The sequence below is a fragment of the Spermophilus citellus genome (genome assembly GCF_964194105.1).
Source record: "Spermophilus citellus genome assembly, chromosome: 15".
NCBI lineage: Eukaryota > Metazoa > Chordata > Mammalia > Rodentia > Sciuridae > Spermophilus > Spermophilus citellus.
The window spans coordinates 72,928,467-72,951,925 of NC_138195.1; the positions used below are offsets into that span (position 1 = coordinate 72,928,467).

At 51.4% G+C, this 23,459-nt stretch overlaps 1 protein-coding gene across 2 annotated transcripts in view; it reads right to left on the reverse strand.

Annotated features, from left to right (window-relative positions):
- Positions 1-23,459, reverse strand: part of SH3PXD2A (SH3 and PX domains 2A) — a 228,236-nt gene that overhangs the window by 116,168 nt on the left and 88,609 nt on the right. For both annotated transcript variants that reach the window (XM_081267955.1, XM_081267954.1), the window contains exons 4-5: positions 12,216-12,292; positions 2,264-2,355 (exon numbers count right to left, since the gene is read on the reverse strand). In XM_081267955.1, the coding sequence (XP_081124081.1) occupies positions 2,264-2,355; positions 12,216-12,292 (169 nt within the window). The remainder of the gene's footprint in view (positions 1-2,263; positions 2,356-12,215; positions 12,293-23,459) is intronic.

Here is a 23,459-nt window from a genome sequence, read left to right on the forward strand (position 1 = left end):
ATCAACCGCTGGCTGCCACCCAGGGGCCTGGCTCTCCAAACAGAAGCCAGAAAAGGGATCAAAGCCCAGGGGCTGCTGCTCACCTCCCCCACCAAGCCTGTGCTGTCGCAGACTTTGTCTTCCCTGTAAGATGGAAAAGGAAGAAGACATCCCCCGCCTCAGCCCCATGAAATCCCGAGGCTCCCTGAGAGTAGCACACTTGAAAGAGACCGAGGTTATCTGCAAAATTCCAATTAAATCCACAGGCTTTGATAATTTGATAAGCCACTCTGCAGTCGCCCTGGAGTCAAAATATGCTGTTACCAGATCCGTGTTTACATTTCAGGATAGAGCGGGGGCTGCACAGTGGCCCGGGAAGGTGCAAGCGTCTCTGGGAGGGAGGCAGGCGGGCACTTGGCTGATATATGGTCAGCCTGTCTACCCAGGGTCATGGACAGGCCGGGCTCCTGCACAGCAAGCACTCTTAGGGAGCACAGGTCTCTCTGAGCAGGTCCCAGAGGCAGAACGCAGACAGGACTGGGCCAGGGGAGGAGCGGCCTTTCCAACTGTCTGCCTTCAGCTCACCCCACTTCTCGAGCTTCAGGTCTGGGGGGGATTCCTGTTCTTCGGCCCATCTCTTGCCAGACAGATGAGGGACTGGCCCCGATGGCAGATACCACCTCAAGAAAGAGGCGGCTAACCCCTATTGCCAGGATGCCCTGGAGGCTACAGATTTCCAACTTATCCCTGCAAAGCCAAGCTATGCTCTGTGGGGTGCAGCGTGCACCGAGCCACAGTCCATTCTGTCCCCCAGGCTTCTTAGACAACAGTATTGAGCATCTACCTGTGTCAGTAGCACTGGCTGCGTTATCTCAGTGAACCCTTTTACCCAGCCAAAGTGTCATCTCACATTAGGGATGGGAGGACAGGTGCAGAGAGACTGCACAAATGGTCAAAGATCTCAGAGCCTTAAGTGGCAGGACCTGAACCCAGAGCCTGGCCCAAAAAAGCCATGCCCCACTCTCCTGGTAACACACAACTCAGGGGCTGTGGTGTGGTTTCCACCTTTCCTTGAGGGCCTTCTATAGATGAGCAAAAGGCCATCCTTCTGCCATATTAGGTCCACAGTGAAATAGGGCCCATTTATTTAGCTGACTGGCAAACACTAGGGGCAGATGCAGGGGTCTGAGGCCAGGTGGGCTGCTTTTGTGGCCCTTTCAGCCATCAACACTCCCTTCCCACCCTCTGCCTCTTTCTCATCTACCTTTTACTTTAAGATTTCAGAGGAACAGGTAAGGAGTGAGGTGATCAATGGGTATCTCCTTAGTCTCGTCCCCAACCCTCTCTCCTACCCAATACCCTTCCATGGCTACTTTCTTTGCCTTCTTTGGCCCACCAATTTCTGAGTGGAAATGATTTCTCTCTCTACTGAGAGCCTATGGTGGGGACTGTAGAGGAGGAAGCTGCCCTGAGGTGAGAGGTGGCCATCAGGCTGGACTTTAGTCAGATATGTGGGAACCCAGCATGATGAGGTGCGCCATCTTGACTGCCAGGCCCAGGGTATCATGACTCTAGTGTATTCCGCCATTTCTCTCCAAATGAGGAGACATCTGGTTCCCAGGCCACTGGGCACTTCCAAGTCTCATGCCTGTGACGTACCCAACCAACGTGTGACTTTGGTAAAACCAGCTGACCTCACTGGGCCACAGTATTCAACTGTGTCAACAGGGCTACTAATGTCAATCATAAAATGCTACAGCTAAAAGCAATCTTGGAAATTCTTCATTATTTTTTATGAATTGTACACAATCTGTGGCAGCACCCAGACTGCTGAGCTCTTCAGCAGGTGGGTTTTCCTCCTGGGCAGAAGGTGTGGCCTGTGCCTGCATGTCAGCTGGGAAAATTGTAACCTTAACAGTTACGAGCAATGACTGCTAACCCTGACCGGCACCTGAGCAGCAGGATCGTCACGTTTTCTGCTATTTTGTCTGCTCCTTATAACAAGTCTGTGAGCTACAAAAGAGTTTTAGGAAACACCTACTGCACAAATGTAGACACACCCTCACTTTCCAGCACAAGGGCAAAGAGAAATTAGGAACAATCTTTGGCAAAAAGGAGCCTGAGGAATAAACAGTCCCTTGTTCCTTTGACATGTCATTCCTTAGCCGGGTTGGCATTGCTAGCTCCCCCTCAATTGTGTTCCCACACCCTCAGCCTCCCTGGGGTGGCCTCGGCTTTGGCTCAAACTCCCAAGCACATAGGAAAGGCCTGAGCTTCCACTCACTCTTTTGGGGGGTTGACATCCTCAGGTCGGGCCTCGAAGAAACGAAAGACTTCATCACACTGTGAAATGTGGGGAGGGAGCCGGACCAGTGCCTGTGGAAAGATAGAAAGTAATGGCATCATGAGCTTGGGACAGGAAAACCAGAGTGCCAACGTGAGCCAACAGTGATGGGAAGGCTCAAGTACTGTACCTTGGAAGGCACAGTCACCCGGCCAGTCACCAGCCTCCCAGTCAATCAATGACTTAACTCGCTGACTACTGAAGCTATTATTTACCCATCCATCCATCCATTCATCCATCCATCCATCCATCCATCCATCTCAACTAAAAATCCAACAAACCAGCCAATTAATTAATCAACTAAACAAACACCCCAATACTCCATGAACCAACTGGACAATAAAAAAGATAATCAGTTAACCAATCAACTATCCAGGCAATAATTCAATCAATCATCCAACCAGCTGAGCAATTAAGCAGCCAACCAAGCAAAACACATTGACATTGAACCCCAGGTCTCAGGGCCCTCAGGAACTGGTCCTTCTTCATGAACCCTGGAGGAATTTTCTCCTGCTCATAGGATAAGCTGAGCTCCTGAACCCAACAATGTGAGGCCTCGTCTTACCAGGCTGACCTCCCATTAGCCCCTCTACAGCTGCACTAGATAGCCACGTTCTCTGAATACTGTTGGTGCAATTAATTATTTATTGACTGCTACTGAAGACAACAGGAAGCTATGATGGGAGTTTGACAGGACCTAAGATGATGGGGGCCTTTCAGGAAGGACTCTGCAGCTGAATTCTAAAGCCTGGGAAAAATTGAACTGCTCAAGGTGGGCAGAGTTCAAATGCGGGGGCTCCAGGAACTGGAGGAAGGTTGATGTGGCCTGGGCACACAGAGTGAAGGAGAGAAGGTGTGGGGCGCCTGACCTAGCAGGGCTCCCTGGCCACACTGAGCATGCCTGGGGAACAGTGCCCCGCGATGGGGTGAAAGGCTTCCAGCACAGTGGGCCTGGCCTTGGCTGGAGGGATTTGGAGAAGTAGAGAGGAGAGGAGTGGGCACCCCAAGGGGAGTGACAGTGAAGGCCAGGGTGTGGCCAGTGTGGGTCAGTCATCCCGGAGGACCAGAGGACCGGGAGGACAAGCCTGCTGCTGGTGTGAGGGGTGGGGCTGGTGGTCTCAGGTGGTACTGTCCTCCCGCAGGCGCTCCACACCTGCAGCAGCCCCGCCAACCCAAAAGCAGGGTGTGGGGGTAGGCCAGGCGTAGCCTTGTTTCCTGGGCCCCTTCCTCCATTCAGTGTGGGGAGAAATACTGGGGCAAGGAAGGGTCCCTTGGGCCAAAGGGACAGAAGAGATCACTGCCAAAGCAGCCCTGAGGGGTGTGTACAAGGGAACCCAGGGCTGGAGACAGTAAAAGAAAGAGGAAAACCTGGAACTGGAATCCAGGAACATAGGAGTGTGATAAGGAGTCTCCAGGTCCATATGGAAGGACCCCGTCACAGGCCTCTGCTTCCTGAGACCCCACACCTCCCTGGAGGGCCTTCAGATGTAATGCCCTTCTCTGGTGGCTCCTGTGCTAAGCATGGTGGGCCTCTCTATGTGGCCACCTCATGATGGCTCCCCGGGAGCAAGATTCCCATCCCTGTGTTATAGACAAGGAAACAGAGGCTCAGAGGGCCACGAGGCCTGTCTGCAGGCTCTCAGGGAGAGTGGAAAGACCACACAGGGTTAAACTCCACGCAGGCAGGGATTTTAGTCTGTTCTGTTGATTTTCACCAGGTCCTAGCAGGGTGTCTGCGGCTGAGCAAGCACTCAGTGCACATTGTCTAATGAATGAGTGAATGAACGATGGATACATGATCAGGACTTTGGTGTGGGAAGCCAGATGCCCAATAGCAGTGGGACACGATGAGGAGGCAAAAATAAATAAATAAATAAAACATGTGTGGCCTTGGGTGGCACGGGCAGAACCCAGGGGAGGGGAAGCCGTAGCTTGACTCTTGGCAGAGCTGCTCTTCTCCAGTCTGTCACCTAAAGCCACCCAGTCTATCAGGAGGCCCTTCTCAGGGCCAAACTCCCAGCCAGGCAAGACGGGGCCAGACGGGGCAAGGCCACTCTGCAACTCCCCAGACTTTCCTTCTAGAGCCCTGGCTTTCCAAGGGTCCCCAGATCCCATCATGCCACTGAACTCCCATGTGCCACGTTCCACTCATCCGACCGTGGTGAAGGCTTTCGGTGTGTGTGGGACACGGGGCTGTCCCTGCTATTATAGGGAGGGGAGGGCTAGTCCTGCTCTCCAGATAGCGTGGCTAAAGATGTGTCGCCACATCTTGTCCTGGAGATGGACGGTCAGGACGGGAACACCGAGGCTGTCGGGAGAGTGAAGTTATAAATGAGTTAAGCGTCAGAGTCAAAGCCCCTTGCTCGGAATGTAGGATGCGTGGACCTTGTCCCCAAAGGGGGCATTTAATGCTCAGGCTATTTCCTGTTTTCTCCACCAGGAAGGGTAGAAAGAAAAGGAACAGAAAACTTGAGGGAGACAGACAGACAGACATAGAGAGGGAGGGACAAAGAGAACGTGTGAAAGAGAAGGAAGTCAGGCACATGAGGAGTAAGGGCTCCGGACAGAGGGCAGGAGGCCCCAGCGGGGACCTAAGGGCTGGGACTGGGGAGCAGTGGGGAACCCATTGCCGGCAAACTGGGCTGTGTACAGGGCAGGACCACAGCTCCCAAAGGCAGAGGGAGAGACGCAGGGCAGGAGAGGGCAGGCTTTGGCTGGCCCAGGGTGCCAGCCAGCCCAGTGCTGCCACCCAGCCTCACAGCCCCGAGTGGTCATGAACAGAGGAGCTCTTCATGCCTGCAGAGAGCAGCGTTCGGGGGCAGAGGACGAGCGTGTGGGCTGTGAGGGCCTCAGACAAAGGAGCCTTTGGGTGGACCGACCGTGGCATCTTTCTTTAAGAGGGAGCCCTGCATGGAGCACTTAAGGGCCTGTCCTGATCTCAGGCTGACAAGAGGCCCTTGGGCCACAGCAGCTTCCTTCAGAGCTGCCGTCAAAGCCAGTTCTGGCCAAGACCATTTGGCAGGAGAGACTGGTGCTGAGCAGTCTATCAGGGGCTGTGCCAGCAACCACGGCCGAGGCCGGGAAACCTCAAACTCAGACATCCTGAGAAAAGCACGGTGACGGGGCTGGATACATGGGTATTTTCGGGAGTACCACCCCTGGTGTAGGGGTAAGGTTCTGCCCGAGACATTCATGAGGTATACTGTGTGGGGGTTTTGCTGGCAGACCAGGTTTTAGGGCCTGGCTCTACCATTCACGGGCTGTGTGGTGCCAGATGTATTACTTGCCTTCTCTGAGCTCAGCATAATGGATTCAACAAGGAACCTAGCTGTTAAGAGGTTAAGTGAGATGAGGAATAGGAAGAGCTCAGCACAATGTCTGGCACTAAGTAAACACTCAGTAAATGTTAGTTGTTATGACATTATTGTCACTATCACTCGTTGGGTGAAAAGAGTGTTGTGCATGGGAATGGGAGTCAGAGACCTAATTCTTGTTCCAATTCTCCAGCTATGGATTTGCTATGAGACCCTGAGCAGCTCACCTCACTTCTCGGGTTCTCATTTCTTGCAGGTTAAAATACAGTAGCTCTGGAATTCCAAAGTACATCTCATGGAACAATTTGCTTGATGGGTATAATGAGTTCCATGGGCATATGTGAAATGTAGGGGGCCTTGAAGGTCGACCCTGCCCCTGTACCCAGTGCCATCCTGGCCTTGGAGATCACCATGTTCAGAAACAAGGCAAAGTGTCTGGAAGTCCTGCAGGAACCTCTTTAGGCCAGTGTTTAGTAACAATGAGGACATCCTGGGGACTGACTAATTCAATCATCATGTCAATGCTAAGAGTTTTTTTTTTTCCTTTCCTTTCCTTTCCTTTCTTTCTTTCTTTCTTTCTTTCTTTTTTTTTTTAATAGTCTGGGGATAATTTCAAATCTATAGAAGAAACTCAGGCCCAAAGAGTTTAGTTCCCCAAGGCTATACTCTAAGTATCAAAATTTTGCTTCAGGTATCTGAATCCAGGCCCCCTGCTCTACTCATACGCTGCTCACACCTGCTCTCTTTCCCTCTCTCTCCTCCTCTCATTCTCTCTTCCTCTGGTACAGGAAATTGAACCCAGTCTCTCCTCCTCTCATTCTCTCTCCCTCTGGTACAGGAAATTGAACCCAGAGGGGTTTAACCCCTGAGCCACATCCCCAGCCCTTTTGATTTTGAGACAGTATCTCTCTAAGTGCTTAGGGCCTCACTTAGTTGCTGAGGCTAGCTTTGAACTCACAATCCTCCTACGTCAGCCTCCCAAGCCTCTGGGATTCCAGGCATGCACTACAGTGCCCAGCTGACACATGCTCTCTACTGCCTCAACATTACTCACAGGGATTTGACTGTGGAGCTGGAACTGCTCCTGGTGACACCTCATGGAACACAGCTGGGGCCAACCCAGATCAGACACATCCTGAAGGTCCTCCTAGCGTTAACAGGCTGTGGCACTAAGGCTATGCACAGCCCCATTATCAGTGAGTTCAACTGCATGATCTGTCAATCAATCTGATTGAACCTTTCTAACAGGGCTCTGACTCAGGTGAGGTCAGAGGGTCCCAAAGGCCCTGGGTTGCAGAAGGGCCAGAATGAACCTGACCTCACACTCTCAGCTCCTGGGTAGGGAGCAGGGCCCTGTGGGGCTTGAAAGCATGTGCATCCCTGCAGGATGCTGGCTAAGCTAACCCCAGTCCTTTCCAGTCCTGCCATTCTGAGATCTGGGCCGGGGAGGCGGCTAATACCAGGCCAGGAGAAACGGGGAAGGGATGTGGGTGGCGGGTGCCTAGTTTGGGCAGACTGATAAAGAGGCACAAGCGAGCCATCCAGGTTTGCTGTCAGCTACTTCTGCTGCCAGAGCCCCCCTTCCAGTCCTGAACTGCCCTAAAGTCTCCCGTTCCTGCCCCTCAAAACCATTTTCTTAGCAGCAGGTGTCATCAGGCCCATCATGGTGCAGGTTTGGAGGGTGGGGAGCAGGGGCTGCGTGATGTGTCTCTGAGACCTCTGCGCAGATACATGAAGCAAAAGTCTAGTCTTTGGAAATGCAAGCGGCATGGGAAGGGGCCTAGCTCACGGCTCAGTCCTTGGCTCCCTTGAAGCTCAGCTCTCTAGGTAATGTCTGTCCCAGGGCAAAAGACAAAGTTCTGCATTTGGCAAAACAACCATGGGTGTCCTGCTCTTTACAAAGATCAGGCATTACCCTCTTTCTAGAAGTGCCAGTTGCCGATCAACAGAAATCTTACAGGTAAAAGGCAGACTGCACTCCAGGCCTTGGGGCTGCCTCTGACCTGCCCAGGCTGTTCTTCCCAGATCACTACCTGGAAAGCTGGGGTCTCATGGAACTTCTGTAAGCCACAGTATTTCAAATGCAAGAGTCTCTTTCGAGGACCTAGCAGCCCCTCCTTTTCAAATGTCAATCATATCTATTTCTTGGTGGCAGTTTAAGCTGTTTCTCAAGGGATCCCAGGACACTGGGGCCTGGAAGAGGTGTCATCCTCTGAGGAATTTTCTCTCCTGGGACCTTTTCATCTTGTCAGCAGATGCTGTCACTGGGGGCCACACTTCCTGCTTGCTAGTGAAGACAGGAGGATAACAGATGTGCCCCCCACCCCGGGAGCTTCTTATCTGGAAAGAGGTCAAGGGGAAGTTACCATTGTGCAGAGGACAGATGTGCAGAGCAGAGGCATGCAGAGTGCTCAGCTTCCCTGGGAGACACGAGGCATCTCTGAGGGGCCACTATGGAAGCTGCATGTGTCCCTAGGAAGCAAATTAGCTCAGGCCAAGGGGCAGAGCCCTGGCTAGCTGGAAACAGCCTGCTCAGGTCTGGCTGACTGGACTGCAGCGTGTGGGGGAGAGGCAGGAGTTGGGGCTGGAGCAGTTCTTGGAGGCTGCTCCCAGAGGGCCTAGCTGAGACACTTAGCCATTCTCGGTGGCAGTGGGACTCCTCCAAGGGCCTCTAAGGAGAACAGGAACTGGATTAGCTTTCTCCTAGGCTAAAAACACCTTTCCTGGGTCTGTTGGGGGAGATGGAGAAAATCTACTGATCAAGGTCCCCCAAGGACAAGACCACTCAGGAGGTATGAATGGTCACTTCACGAAAGATGTGTCATCCTCAGGAATTTTCTCTCTTTATCAGTCTGCCCAACTTAGAAATCCTCAGCCTACCATGCCTCAGTTTCTCCCACCAGCAGCACTCCTGGCCCAGGTCCTCCCTCAGAACAAAGACCACAAGATCAAGATTACTCTCCCCAAGGGAACAGCCAATGATGGGCCAGGAATAATACTTGGGATTAGGATTCACCGGTATATAACAATCTCAGTTTCCAATCTGGGAAGTGGGGATAAAGTGAGTCTGGGAGACGCAGGGGAGGGTCAGGGGATCTGTGGCCTTCAGTGCTGACCTCTTGGTGGGTTTGTACTTCCTGTCCCCCATTCCTTCATCCCTGAAATCAAGTGTGTTGTGGACAGAAGAATCAGAGAAATAAGCCCAGCTACTGGGGCAGCAAAAAAGTCATAGTCACACACACCTGAAAATGCAGATTTGCATAAATGGCACCAATATGTCAAAGGTGAGTTGACCATTCTCGAACACTCTCCCTTACACACATACTTTCCACTGGGATACTCATTTTATTCCATGGAAAAACACTACAAACATGTATGTCCCCGGAAGGAACAGTGTAAATGGAGTCACAGTCAAAATTGGTAGTCTGAGCTTCTATATAGCTTATGCTTGTTTAGTTAAATGAAAGTCTTCATCTTGTTGCTATCCCCAGAACCATTAAATAGTAACCGCACAACCATGTTGCCCATTAAATTAATTTACAGAGTTAAAGAAATGCCTTTGGAACCCCTCTTGTTAGACATCTGGCCCTTAAGTGCCACATAAAACAATCGTCAGGCTGGAGCTTGGTAAATTTTCCATGATGCTCATCCAATCTGCTCCATATACGTTCAAAATCAACACTGAGATTTGGGTTTATGAAACCACCCTTAGAGGAGGGACTAGCTGGCTGATGAGGGCAGAGATCCCAAAGTCTGGGGAGTTTCTCTGTGTGGTCAGACTTTTCACATCTGCATGCTCCTTATGTAGAGCAGGGCTCATTATTTTGGGTGCATTTGAATTCCCACCAAATCCCAGACTCTGAGCCCACGCTGTCTCACAGGCCCAAGGAAGAAGATGCTTGCTAGCCACGCAGAGCTGGATATGCAGGGAGCTGGAAATAAGGACTCTAGAGACTCCAGGCAGTGTGCATCTAAGGACAAAGGAAGGGCTGGCATAGAATATGCTGCACGTGGCACTTGGCCATGAAGTTGGCTGTGGTGGGCAGTAAAACTCAGTGGTCATAGATTGGACCATCTAGCCAGGCAGAGCTGTGAAATATGCAACACTGGGTGGCAGTGGCCATGGACGGCTGCTGGCTTCCCCCCACTGACTGTTCCTGGGTCAGGGGTTTCTCAGACAATCAGACCACAGATCCCAGCTTCTCAGTTCAGCAGAATTAAAGGTCAGTCTGCCTTGTCCCCTCTCCACTGCATTCTAGAGTGAATTCCTGCCTGTGAGAGGCCGTCTGCCTGGCAAACCCCTGACACTGTTCATGGTCTGGCTCAGAGCAGTTCTCAACTGTGCTAGTCGGGTGGGGAGGACCCCCTCTTGCAGACCCACCCGGTTGACTCCCCCAGCCACCAGCAGCAGACACCCTCTGAATCAGGAGTCCCATTCAAAGCCTGATCCTAAGAGATAAGATGCTATCAGTTTCCTCCTCTGGCTGATCCAGGAGACACATTTCCACAGAGCCCAACTACAGAGGCCTCTGGCTCTCCAGCTCAGAGAAGCTGAGACTGATTTGAGCCATAAATCCCAGCTGGAAAAGGCTTCCTCCCGCCCTTTGCCCCCTCCTCCATTAGCTCTGCCCATCTATTTAACTTCCCGGGAAAGGAATAAAGAGAAATGAAAGCTCAGGCTGAGGCATCAATTGACCAGAAACAGTGCATGCTCTTTAAAGAAAAAAAAAATGAATATTGATCTGAAGAAGAGGGAATCTAGCTCAGGGGAATTCACCCTCTGGGCATCCTTTTAGGACAAGGCAGAACATGTGACCCAAGTTTAATCTGCACAAAATTCAAATTCTGGTTTAATGAAATTGTTTGGGAGCACTTGTCCTCCTAGAGGCTTGGGAACGACAGTTAATAAAGTTAGCAACTTGGTTCTTATTTAAACATTTATTGCCAGGCATAATGATTCAGAATTATAAAACACCAGAGTAGAAGGGGACCTTACAGGTAACAGTTCTGTGTAAGGACAGGGCATTTCGGAGTCGAAATGGTGTGCTATGCCTCCTCCCCCTCAACCCTGTGAGACAAGATCTCTATCCTCATTTTTCAGATGAGAAAATTGGGGCTAAAAGAGATAAAGCAACTGTACCAGGACACACAGCTCCTGAGTGGGGCCCTGGGATCCAACTGCAGCTCTTCTCATGTTAATGACCACATTTGGAACAAAACATTATGCCACACTTGCTTCCCTAATATTTTTAAGTCAAATTCCACAAGACAAAATTGTTTCTGTTAAAGCCAGTGGTATACAGAAGTAACATTATTTAATGCTGGCTTTTTATTGGTTTGTTTTTATTTGCTTTTGTTTTCTTTACTATTATTATTATTTTTTTCACTGCTGGGGCTCAAACCCAGGGTCTTACATATACTGGTCAAGTGTTCTACCACTGAACTAAACCCCAGCCCTTTATTTACTTTTTTTTTTTTTCCTTTTGCAGTGCTAGGGATTGAACCCAGGGGTACTGAGCTATGTCCTCAGCCCTTTTTATTTGAGTCAGGTTCTCACTAAATTGCTCAGGCTGGCCTTGAACTTGTGATCTTCCTGCCTTAGCCTCCCAAATTGCAAGGATTACAGGTGTGTTCCACCATGCCCAGCCCTTTATATGCTTTTAATAAAGTTTTTTTTTTTAAATTTGCAAACAAAATGCCTTGTAACAACAAAATCATCTACTAAAAGCTTCCTCTGAGCTAAATAGTAGGCCTGATGATTGCCAGCTCATTCCATCTTCATGGTCACCCTCTCTGCAAGAGGGACAATTCTCCTTCCTACTGACATGGAAACTGAGGCTCAAGAAGTTAAGTAAATTGCCCAAGTTCATAAAGCTAGCCAGACGTTTGAACCCAGGCAGTTTGGCCATCCAGAGGTCATGTGCCAAGGACATGAAGTAGCCTCCCATCCTCACTGCAGGGGTCCTAGGCTCTAATCAATGCAGAAGGACAAATGGGCTCTGGCTCATGACATTGCTGTCACTCTCCTGTCTACTCTTTGGTATTGGTTGCTCTAGTTATGCACAAGTGTGTGTATGCAAGCTGGCTGCTGCCAGTTGTGTGAGTGTGTGAGACAGAGAAAGAGAGAGAGAGAGAGAGAGAGAGAGAGAGAGAGAGAGAGAGAGAGAGAGAGCGCATTTGCATCTATAAAGATGTGTATATGAACACTGGCATCTATAAAGCTTATGTGAATAAACAAATGTGTATTCCAGATGCCACCAAACTCAGAGCTGACTCCAACAACATCCCAAAAGGAATTCAAAGAAACAATTGTCCATGTCCAGCAAAATGCCACACACAAATCCCTTCAGCAGGAGGCCTCTCATGTAGGTCCCAAGCCAGTGGAAGTGATTTAAAACAGCACTTTGTAAACATGGCTGTGTTCTGAAAGGATAGTGACCCCTCTTGGTGGGCCACCCACTTCCATCCTACTGGCCAAGCAAAGCCAAGCCTCAGAAGTGTTTGTACAGAGAGCCTCCTTCACAGACAGACAGCCCCTCAGGCAGAGGGTCCACCCCCACTCCCAGACACACCCTTACCCGGCAGTATTCATCGATGGGCTTCAGCCTCTTCACAGCTACATCCCGGATGTGGCTTCTCCGGAAGAGGATCTTGCCTGGAAGAGAGACGCTCGTGAGCCAGACATTCTGGCTAAAGCCATCATAGGATCTTTTCATTTCCCTCCCCCTTGTCCAGGAAACAAGAGGAGTGGTCACCTCTCCCGGGGGGCAGGAGGCGATCAAGGCTGAGAGCCCAGGGCCTCTCCCTGGAGGCTGCCATCTTGGGCTTCAACGAACAACTTGGTCAAGTTACCTTGACTGGGTCTAATGGCAGGATCAATGCCTGACATGGGTGTGGCTTCTAAATGACCTCACAAATAAATATAAAGTATGGCCCAACCCATATGCTATGTTTTGTTTTCAGACCCATCCCTCCTTGAGAAATCGACATACATTTCTGCCAACTGGGCAGGAATTTCTATTCTTAGTGTAGGTGGGTGGCTATTTCCAGGGCGGGCACAAGCCAACGCCAAGGATCATGGCTGCCCCAGTGTGACTGTTGCCTGGGCTTTCTGTACACACAGCCTCCAGCCATTCGGGCTGCTGCCAGCTGTGTTGGTACATCTTTCTACAGGTATGGACAAGGCTTACAGGAAGTGCCACTCGTCAGACCTTTCCAGCAGGTCCTTCTGCCCTGGCCACATTCAATCATGATAAATACATTGGTGCACAATCCTTTTCTAGACTGTTAAATTCAGAACCTTAACTCTGACAGTCAAGGTCTTATACAACTGACACTTCTGTGCCCAGTGGCCCAGTGGGCTAGGGCCAACGTCCCTTTTCAGAAAAGCTTCCTTGATGGTCGAGCTTTCTCTTTCCAGAACATCCACAATACGCCCATTCCTGGGGCACTGACCATACTGTACTGTATTTTATAGCACTGGTGACCCATGGGAGGTCCAGCAAGCCCAGCACGTGGTGGAAGTGCTGACCTCGAGCTACAACATGCGTCTGTTGTCCCAATCTGGGCAAGGCCGCTTCCATTCTTAGCCCTTGGGATGCCAATGGAGATAACCACATGCCAATGGCAAACGGTGCATGTGACTCAGCTTAGTCAACCAGTGATTGGCTCAGGAATGGGCACCCCTGATATGGGCCAATGAGGGTAAGCCCTGAGACTTCCTTCTTCCACAGTTGCTAAGTCCCTGAATGAAAGGCTAGTGCCTCTAGTGGCCGAGTTTATTATTTCCTGAGAAGAAAACAAAATGAGAGAAAGGAATTGTGCCTATCACAGGTAGGTGCTCAATAATTGCTTCTTGAATGATTGAAAAATCAAAGGCAAGAAATGACCAGGGCCAGATTCCTTTGATATCATTTCAGCAGCTGGATATAGCTGTTCCTGGACCTCGGATCATCCTGCTACTTGTCACTTGTGTAAAGCAAAAAAAAAAAAAAAAAAAAAAAAAAAAAACAACTTTTTAATTTAATCTAGTTGGAGATAAAGTTTCATCACTTGCATTTGAAGGGCTCCTAATTAAGATCATTTCCACTGCATGTGAGCAAATATTCCACTGCAAGTTCCACTCAAGCTTCTTCTGCCAAGCACCAAGTGAAGTACTAAGAAAGGCAATGACCTTAGTTCAGGCTGTTCGCATGGAAGCAGCCCTAGAAATAAGAATTTGAATCCTAGTGAATTATGTGGGAGGCCATCCGCGGAGGCATCCTTAGGGGAGAGGGAGAATAAGGCAGAAGGCAGAGAGATCAAGAGTTATCTCCAAGGGCTGGAGCTCCGTTCTGTTGGGCAACTCCAGGGGACACACCTCAGGGGCATCCCTGCAGAGGCTGGGGAGTCTGTGGAGGCTAGGGAGGCTGGGGTAACCAGCCACCAACTTCCTGCTTGTCATTGAGGGCTTCTTTTGAGGACATTAATTCTAGCACCTCTGGCTAAGTGTGCTCCCGTGGGTGCTGGTACTTCCTATAAGGAGTCTGTGGTAGGCAGAAGGGAACAGATAGGACATGGGGACATGAAGCAATTGCTGCAACCATCCCTGATTTCCCTGTCACCACAGTGACATGGCTCCTTGACCACTGAGCTGCACAACCAACCTGCTAATCCTGCTGGGAAGTGGCAGTGGAGCAGCAGCCTAGAAGGGCTAGAGCGTGGGCTACCAGCACAGGACCTGGCCACTAGGAGCCTGCCACGCCACCATGGGCCTGAGGTATGGTGAGCCAGGGCTGAGGCAAACCAGGGCACACTGACGGGTCACCCTGCAGCAGCCAGACTGGGCCTGGTGCAGAGGCCTACTCCATCCAGTATGCATCCCAGAACCCCCAAGCATCTACCATCAGACGACCTCAACCTCCCACTTCCAAACAAGCAGTGGAAAACCCAAGTGGGGCAGACCAGAATGGAGACTGCAGTGCTAACCAACAGCTTTGATACTTTCCCAAACCCTGATTAGCATAAATTTGGACCAATAGCATTGACCCGAGTGCTATATAAACCTCTAGACTAGCACACACAAGTGGCAACCTGCTATCAGATCCCCTCTCACCTTGTGGGAGCTCTGTTTCTATTCACACTTGAATAAATCCTGCTCCTACATGCACTCATCCTGGCCAGACAAGAACCCAGAAAGAAGTTGGTGGTGAGCTGCTGGGGCCTGCTGCATCACTGGAAGGCCTACCCTGCCATAAAGAACTGTAACACATCACTCAATGGTAGTGGAAAATAAATGGGCTAACAGGCCTTCTCGGCTGTAGAGGCCTGTAGCTTATGCAGACCCCACCTGCCTGAAGAAGCAGAGAAACCCTGGTTTCCACAGTACTGGTAACAAGCCTTGCGTAGGTCAGACAGTGGAACCCATAAGCATGTCACAGCATGTGTGACTTGCTTCCTGCTTGAAGCCTTTGGTTTTCCATACAAAGCCTGGCCTCCAGCTCAGGCTCTGTCTGCCCCACATGTTCCACCCGGCAGGGGCCTTGGAATACAGCCGATGCTCAGTAAGTGCACACTGGCTCACTTCCAGCTTGGGCCTCTTCCCAAGCTCTCCTTCCTCTGGGCTCTCTAGAGTCAGTGCACAGATTATCTGTGTAGATGGCACCATGTCACCAAGACAAAGCACTCTGCCACATGCTCCTTTGGAAAGGAGATAAAAGGTGATGTCTCAAGACACTGGTGAAGATGTCACAGATCTGGTATTCCTTGCCTCTTTGCCTCCTGCTCCTTTTTGGTTGCCTGTTGCTTTACTGCCCATGTGCCGCAGAGCCTGTGTGTGCAGCTGGGGGACTCTGTGAACAGAAGCACGTGGCATGAGCGGACCTGCTCTCTGGACTGACAAAATGACAGGCAGCCAGGACTAGCCTTCCACCCGAGTCAGCTGTCCATCAGGAGCTGGACGTGGCCGAGACCCAGTTGACACCAGTCATCAAGGGGTATGAAGGAGCATCCGAGGCTGGAGGAAACCACAGGGGAGGAGGCCTCCTCCTCTGAAAATGGCACTCCTGCTCTTTCTCATCCCACCCAAAGACAAAAAGGAAAGGAGGGAGATGGGGAGACACACTGGGTCCCCCTCCCAGCCCCCACCCAAAGCTGGTCACACCCCTAGATGAGCCTGTATCCTGAAGAAGTAGATGCTGCTCTTTATCTAACAGCAGAGACTGATCCAAAAAACAGGGAAGGAACACTCAGGCCTCCAGAAGAGAGGGATGGGCAAGGTGGGCAGGAGGCAGGAGGCCACGCTGGCCCTAGAGCACGGGACCCCATTTGCCCCTTGCATCTACTCATGCAAGCAAGGCCACCATGCTACCTGCATGTCTAGTCCCCTCAACAAGCTCATGGTCTGCTGCTTGGGTGTGAAGTCGGAGGAGAATTTTTGCACAAGACAAATCCCCATGTGTGTTTCAGGTCCCCACTGGACTGCCCTCTTTGCGGCCGAAACCCTGACAGGAGCAACAACACTTCCTTCTCTTGGGGCTTTGGCACATTCAGCCAGTGGGGAACGAGGGAGGGAGGGAGGGAGGGAGGGGGAGGGATTCCACGGTCTTGACTTCTCTGCGAGGAATCCAAACCACACTCTGAAAGCCGAACGGGTGACCATATTAAAAGGGAGAGAGAAAAAGGGGGTGGAGGAAAATCCCCATTAAGGAAACCGACACCACAGGGCAGTAAAGGCCTCTTGTAAATGTAATTCAGCCTCTTTATGGCGGCGCTCTGCTTCTGCCAGAGTCTTCAAAGTCCTGCGGATGCTGCAAGCCCTGCAGATGCTGCCCCAGAAATCTGATAAGAATCATAAGGCAGATCACACGTGGCCTGAAACAGACCTGGCTCAGCCTTAAATAGACTTAACTCGCTCCTGAAAGTAGAGAAAGAAAGCTGGAGCCTGCAGTCTGCAGGCATGCCTGCCACTCAGGGCCAGGCGTGGATGGAACAGGCGGCCCTGGGCGAGGGGCCTGGGTCCAAGTCCTGCCTGTGCATGTTCCACCGACAAGCTGGCACCCAGGGGTGCAGCCTCCCGTGGCTGTGTGGCTGTCTGGTACTTTTACTAGGTCCATCTTGTACAGGAGGAGATGGCAGCTCAGAGAGGTGGCTGAATTGGGATTTCACCTTGGGGTTTTGAGCTTGGAGAATGAGGGTGAGAGTTTTGGCAATGAATCCAGAGGGTTCTATGGGCTCTTTCGAGCCATGATGTGAGGACTCTGGGTTTCACCCGTGTGTGAGGAAAGATGAGAGCAGTTAACCCACTGGGCCAACCACAGCCTCCCGGTACCAAGTGAAATCTATGGTCCTCCATGAGAATCTGGGGGTCAAGGCCCTGGAAGAGCAGAAGCACAGCACAGGAAGGCCCACTCCAGCCATGAAGAGTTCTGAAGCCACCTCCACAGACTAGGTGTATGTTCTACAAACAAGCTAGCACCCAGGTGGGCACACTGGCTGCAGGGGTGATGGGTGATGAGAGAACCCCTTGTGGTCTGAAGAGGCTGATCTATTCCCGGCAGCCTCTCCTCGTCAAGATACACAGTGTCAGCCAGGCGTGGTGGTGCACACCTGTAGTCCCAGCTGCTCAGGAACTGAGGCAAGAGGATGGCTTGAGCCCAGACATTCTAGGCTAGGCTGGTCAACATAGCAAGACCCTATCTCAAGAACTAAAGAAAGAAAGGGAAAAAGGGAAGGAAGGTTGGGAAAGAGGAAGGAAGGAAGGAGATATATCTGTCTATACCAGCATGTTTAACTCCCTCTTCCCGGCTTTTTAAAAAAGTTTATTTTATAATCATCTGGAATCATTATTCAAAGACATCCATCTGTCCATCCATCCACCCAGCACTGTCTTGGTGGGGCCTGCTGTGCTGGGCTTGCTCAAAGCCCTGCAGTGAACGTGACAGACAGACGGATGAGGCCTTGCTCTCAAGAACCTCACATGCTGTTTGGGAAGGAGGGGCAATATATATTTTTCATACCAAGTAAGTAGTTTGGTAAGATGTATAGGTCTCCCCCCAGCCTTTACAGAGGGAATAAAAATAGGTGTCTGAGGGAGAATTCAGATTGGTAGGGAAGTGTCTCAGAGGTTCAATGGAAATTCTTTTGGGTACAAGGGATTGAATACAGGTGTGCTCTACCCTTGAGCTATATTCCCAGTCCTTTTTATTTTTTATTTTAAGAGAGGGCTTTGCTAAGTTGCCCAGGCTGGCCTTGAACTTGCAATCTGCCTGCCTTGATCTCCTAAGTAGTTGGGATTACAGGTGAGCACTGCCATACCTGGTCAGTGAAAACTTCAAGGAGGAGACATTTGTGCAAAGCTCTGGGGCAAGAGGACTTGGTCAGAGGAGGTCACAACAGCAAAGTCCCTGAGGCAGGAAGAACTGAATATGTTGGAAGAAATGAGAGTAGCCTGTGAGCCACAAAAAAGGGAGCGGTTCTATTCCAAGTGCCCTGGGAACCCTTCCCATCCTTGGTTAAGGCTCGGGTTCTATGCTACCTGCTCTGCAAAGCTTCCTTGAATACTCATTACCTCTGTGCCAACCTCCCAGTTCCTCGCAATCACCCATGCTGTCCTCTCTCCTTTGCTATCCTGGAGAATGTCAGGAATCTCTCTCCAGAGGAATATCCTATTAAGAGGTCCCTCTGGTGTATAGCCGCAGTGTCAGCAGTCCCCAGACTTGGGGAGGGCCAGCTCTCTCAGGTGCCTCCCAATCCTCTCTCCTCAGGGCTGCCCTGAGAGCCTGGAGGGTCAGAATCAGAGGAGACCACAGAAAGGCCCAGAGGCCCACAGCTGCAGAGTCCAGGAACGGCATTCCTGCCCTTCTCATGGTGTCTGAGGACAAAGGAAAGGGGAGCATATGGGCCTCCTAGGGCTGTTGTAACAAACTGTCACCAACTTAGTGCCTTAAAACAATAGGGATTTATTCTCTCTGAGTTCTGGAGGCCTGATATCTGAAGTCCAGGGTCAACAGGGCCAAGTTCCCTCTGAAGGCTACAGAGGCCTGGCTCTTTGGCTTTTCGGTGGTGCCAACATTCCGTGGCTTGTGGTGCATCACTCCAGTCGGCCTCTACCCACACCTGGCCTTTCCTGTCTCTGTCTCAAATCTCCATCTGCCTTTCCTCATTTTGACACTGGTCACTATGATCCTAAATCTAGGATGATCTCACCTTGAGACCCTTGACTTAATCACATCTGCAAAGACTCTATTACCAAAGAAGGTCCTAGTCACACGTTCCTGGGGTCAGGACTTGGACATTTCTTTGGGGTCATCATTCGACCCACTGCAGGAGGTTATGGGAGAGAACATAGAGCCATCTGGTTGCCTGCCCGTCTCTATCCCTAGCTGACTGCCGTCGCCTGAGGGCAGGTACAATCTTCTATCCTCCTTGTGCCCCTGGTGATACCTGGCCTGGTCCTGGGTACCATGAACATAGGAGCTGCCTGATGTCTTCAGGAGGACAGAGAAGTTTCTGGGTCAGGGACAGAGTGCACCAGGCTCCCTGGGGCCCAAGAGGGGTGAGGTAAGCTGGGAGGGTCTAGTGCTAAGTGGCTGAGTGAAGCGGACGGGGGTGCCCTCTCTGGCTGTGCTGGCCAATGTGGCACCCAAGAGACAAAAGACACATTTCCCAGACAAAGTATAAGAAAGATGTGATGGTCATAGAGGGACCCTCTCTTTAAGGGAGAACACAGGCAATTCTTGGGCAGGGGTGGGTAGTTAAGTATCCTGCCCCCCCCCCACTCTGCAGACTAAAGATGTGACCTGGGTCCCTGTGGGAAGTGGGCCAGGCCAGCCATGAGCTTGTGTCCAGTTGCCCTCAGAGGGTGCCTCTGACAACGCGTTTGCTGACCAACTGCTGGAGTGGCACTCTGACACAGGAAGGACCCTAGGGCAGAGGAGGGCAAAGAGAATATATTGCAAGAATCTGCTGATGGTTCCTCCTTCACTGTGAAAAACAAAACAAACAAGCCCTCCATTCTGTTTGATTTCAGAGAGGCTGGTATTAGCCCCCAGTCCACAAGGAAACCAAGTTGGTACAATTCGGAATCATCCTAGGACTTTTTTTTTTTTTTTTTTTAAAGAGAGAGTGAGGGGGAGAGAGAGAGAGAGAGAGAGAGAGAGAGAGAGAGAGAGAGAGAGAGAGAATTTTTAATATTTATTTTTTAGTTCTCGGCGGACACAACATCTTTGTATGTGGTGCTGAGGATCGAACCCGGGCCGCACGCATGCCAGTCGAGCGTGCTACCGCTTGAGCCACATCCCCAGCCCGGACTTTTTTTTTAATACCTTTTTTTAAGTCGTAGATGGACACAATAACTTAATTTTATTTATTTATTTTTATGTGGTGCTGAGGATCGAACCCAGTGCCTCACATGTGCTAGGCAAGTGCTCTACCGCTGAGCCACGACCCCCAGCCCCTTATCTTGGCACTTGTGATGGTTTAAAGCAAGCAGCCAAAAGTAGGGTTTGCTGTGGGCCCTAAGAATATCCTACTGTAAAAAACATGCCTACAACCCACAGCCTACCTTTTGGATACCTGAGATTACAGAATTAGAATTTATTTTCTTTGGTTTAAGATTTTGGTTACAATATATAAACCTCTCCGTGGAGGATGGCACAGTGAGCCTCTAGCAACCAGTCACACCTGAGTATGAATAAGCATCAGTTTCTCACTGGACCAACAGGTCTAGTTAGGGGAGAGGACACAGCACAGAGGCCTTGACCGAGGTGCATGGGAAGCAGGAGAAGACTGGAGAAGGTGGAGTCGGCCTTTGCTGGCTTCCTGGTCTTCCTGCAAGGTGCTTCTGCTACTTCCTGGTTGTGTGGCCTCCCAGTGTTCACCTGGGTTAGCCCTGCCTTGCTGCGGTCTGAGTGGCAGGTGGGCAGGCCCATGCTTATCTTGTTGATGCTGCCACCTCTGACCTTCTGCAGCGGGGACCACAGGCCCTGTGCTCCCTGGAAGGCTGCTGTCAGCCCTGGTGCAGCTGAGCTGGCATACCCCCACCTGCAGCCTCGCACCTGGCTCAGGCTGCACCCTAATCCTGCTTCTCTCCTGCAGTGCCCAGCCTGGCTTGCCCTTCACTTGGCCTGGGGTGAGGCCTTGAAGCAGTCGCAGGTTCTGGAAGGAGGTGATTCTGTCAGCAGCCCCAGGCCCCGACTCCATGCTGAGTTCTGACCCATGATTTTCCGTCTTCTAGAATCACATCAAGACCTTGCTTCTGGCTTGAAGTATCAAGCATCCATGGGTTTTGCCTGCCAGCCTCTGCTCCCCTTCTACAGCAGCTACTCACCCATTAACTGTAAGCCCCAGGCTTCTAGGGAGCATCTTTTTTTTTTTTTTTTTTTTTTTTTTTTGTATCTCTTGTCACCAGCTGGGGGATATCCACCCGAGAATAAAGTCAACAGAAAAGAAAGTAAAGCTGAGAGCTTGAGAGACATGATATTTGGCCACCTAGATCCAGCCATGCCTGGTGACATTACTCCTGATTTTTCATTATGTGAACCAATACATCCCTCCCTTTTTTAAAAGGCACAGTGAGATGGATCTATTTCTTGTTACCAGGAGAATCCTGATGAGTACTCTGCCTCTTACTATTGTATGACATGGGACAAGTTAAAACCTACTTGAACCTCAGTTTCATCAAGCTGCAAAATGGGGACCATATGCCTGACCATATGCCTAAAGGATTATTGTCAGCAATCAGTGAACTAGTATATAAACACATTTACCACAGATCCCAGTCCATGATAAACGCTGAACACATGGGATCTTACAGTCAATGATTCCAGGTCAAAGAGGTGGGGCGTGGGAGGGTGTGGGTACAACCTGGCTCTGCCTGTCTCTTTGCTGGCACATGAAAGCCAAGCACTGTAAGCATTTCCCAGGCACCCAGTCTATCCACCTGGCTCACTCTCCCAAGGCCAGACCCCTCCCATACACCCCTGCAGCAGCCTGTCATGAATCTTCTTCACCTATCAATGCATGACGTCTCCCCCACCAGCTCCCCCTGCTCCTCTGAGGGATGCTTCTCCAGGGCCCAGTTCAAGCAGAGAACATAACAATGACAGCAGTGATTCACTTCATGCCCCACCTTGGGATGGCCCTGGGTGACTCACACAGGTGAGTGTCCCCCCTCCAGCACTCCCGCCGCTCTCCCACACATTCAAGGAAACAGAAATGGCAAAAATCCCCTGGGATTCCCCACGGAGGGAAACCATACCTTCCTCACCTCTGTGTGCTTGACAGCAAACACCAGCACGTCCAGGAGGGGAAAAGGAGCCCCTCAATTCTGGCCTGGGGTTCCCATACTCAGCGCCCAGAGCCAGGCTATGGGGAACAAATCTTCTTTCCCTCAGCCAGGGCTGAGCGCCTGGGTGCCAGTGTCCCACCACCCTGGACTGATTCTGCCACCCCATCCCATGTGCTTCTCTACTCTCCATCCAGTGGGAACGTTTGATAAAACTGAAATCTAGGGCCATGCAGTTGGAGGCAGCAGAGCCAGTATGGAGTGTGGTGCTGATAGGCACAGGCTGGACACCACCGCGTCCCTGGCACATGTCCATCCTGAGCAGCAAGCTTCTCTCATTCCCAAGGATTTTGGGGCTGGATTATGGCTTAGAACCAGCACATGGCACACAGCGCCAGGCACACAGGACTGTCGATGCACAGAAATGTAGGGTCGAGTCACTGGATATCAGGTCAGTAGCCCGTGAGTCCTTCGATGACCTTCTGTCAGTCTTGAATCTTGATCCTGTCTCTGGCCTCACTCCCAATCCACGTTCACCCAGTAGCCAGAATTAGATTCTTCAAATGTAACCCCGGCCTAAAACTTCCAGCCACTGCACAGGGCACGGAGATAAAACCTAGACTCCTTCCCGCGGCCTGTGAGGCTGTGCAGATCAGGCTCGCGCTGCCCCTCCAAGCTCGTCTCCCCTCACTGCACCCCGGTGTGTCCGTGCCACCACCTCCCCACTGCCTCACCCCAAGCTTGTGTGCACACCGTCCCTTTCCCAGAACCCTGCTCCACTGCCCTTTGTGCACTAATGCCTTCCAGCCTTCAGATGGCATTATAAATGTCACCTCATCAGGAAGGCCTTGGCAGGCCACTCAGAACACAAGAGGCCTCTCCCCACTTCTCCAGGCCCGGACGGTATCCTTCTCAGAGTAGCCACCATTTGTGATGATCTGACTGATGCACTCTTCATGTGATTCCTTCAGTACAGAGCACAAGCTCATGCAGACAGTGGTGCTCATACCCTTAGGGCCCAGCACAAGGCCCTGTGCACAGCAGGCAACTGACATGTGCTGAACAGGCCAAGGAGTGTGTGTCTGGCCATCTCCCTCTGAGCCAGCTCCTTTATTCATGAGTGTGCACACACACAATCTGAGGGTACCAGCAAATGAGGCTCACCCCCACACCCCCCACACGGGCTGCCCTTTAGAGCTGGGCTGGGGCTGTGGTGAGGGGTGGACTCGCCCTCCAGGACCCAGACAGAGTGGGGCCAGAGAGTGTGGTTAGCTGCGAGGCCGGCACCAGGGCCAAGCTGTCCCTGCTCCGTACGGGCGTGGGTGTAGCGGGCGTGGTGGGCAGAGGCTCAGTACCCTCCCTGTGGGAGCCCAGGAATAAAGGGCCCATTCAGCCTGGCAGCCTCAGCTCCTCCCCTGCAGGGGAGCTGCCCTCAGGAAAGAGGACGGTGGGATGCTGGGCAGAGCTCCCTGGCAGCCTCTCCCTGTGGCATGGCCCACAGTGGGGAGGGTGGGGCTGGGCCTGAGCATGAAGATGTGATAGACAGGCCCAGCCTTCT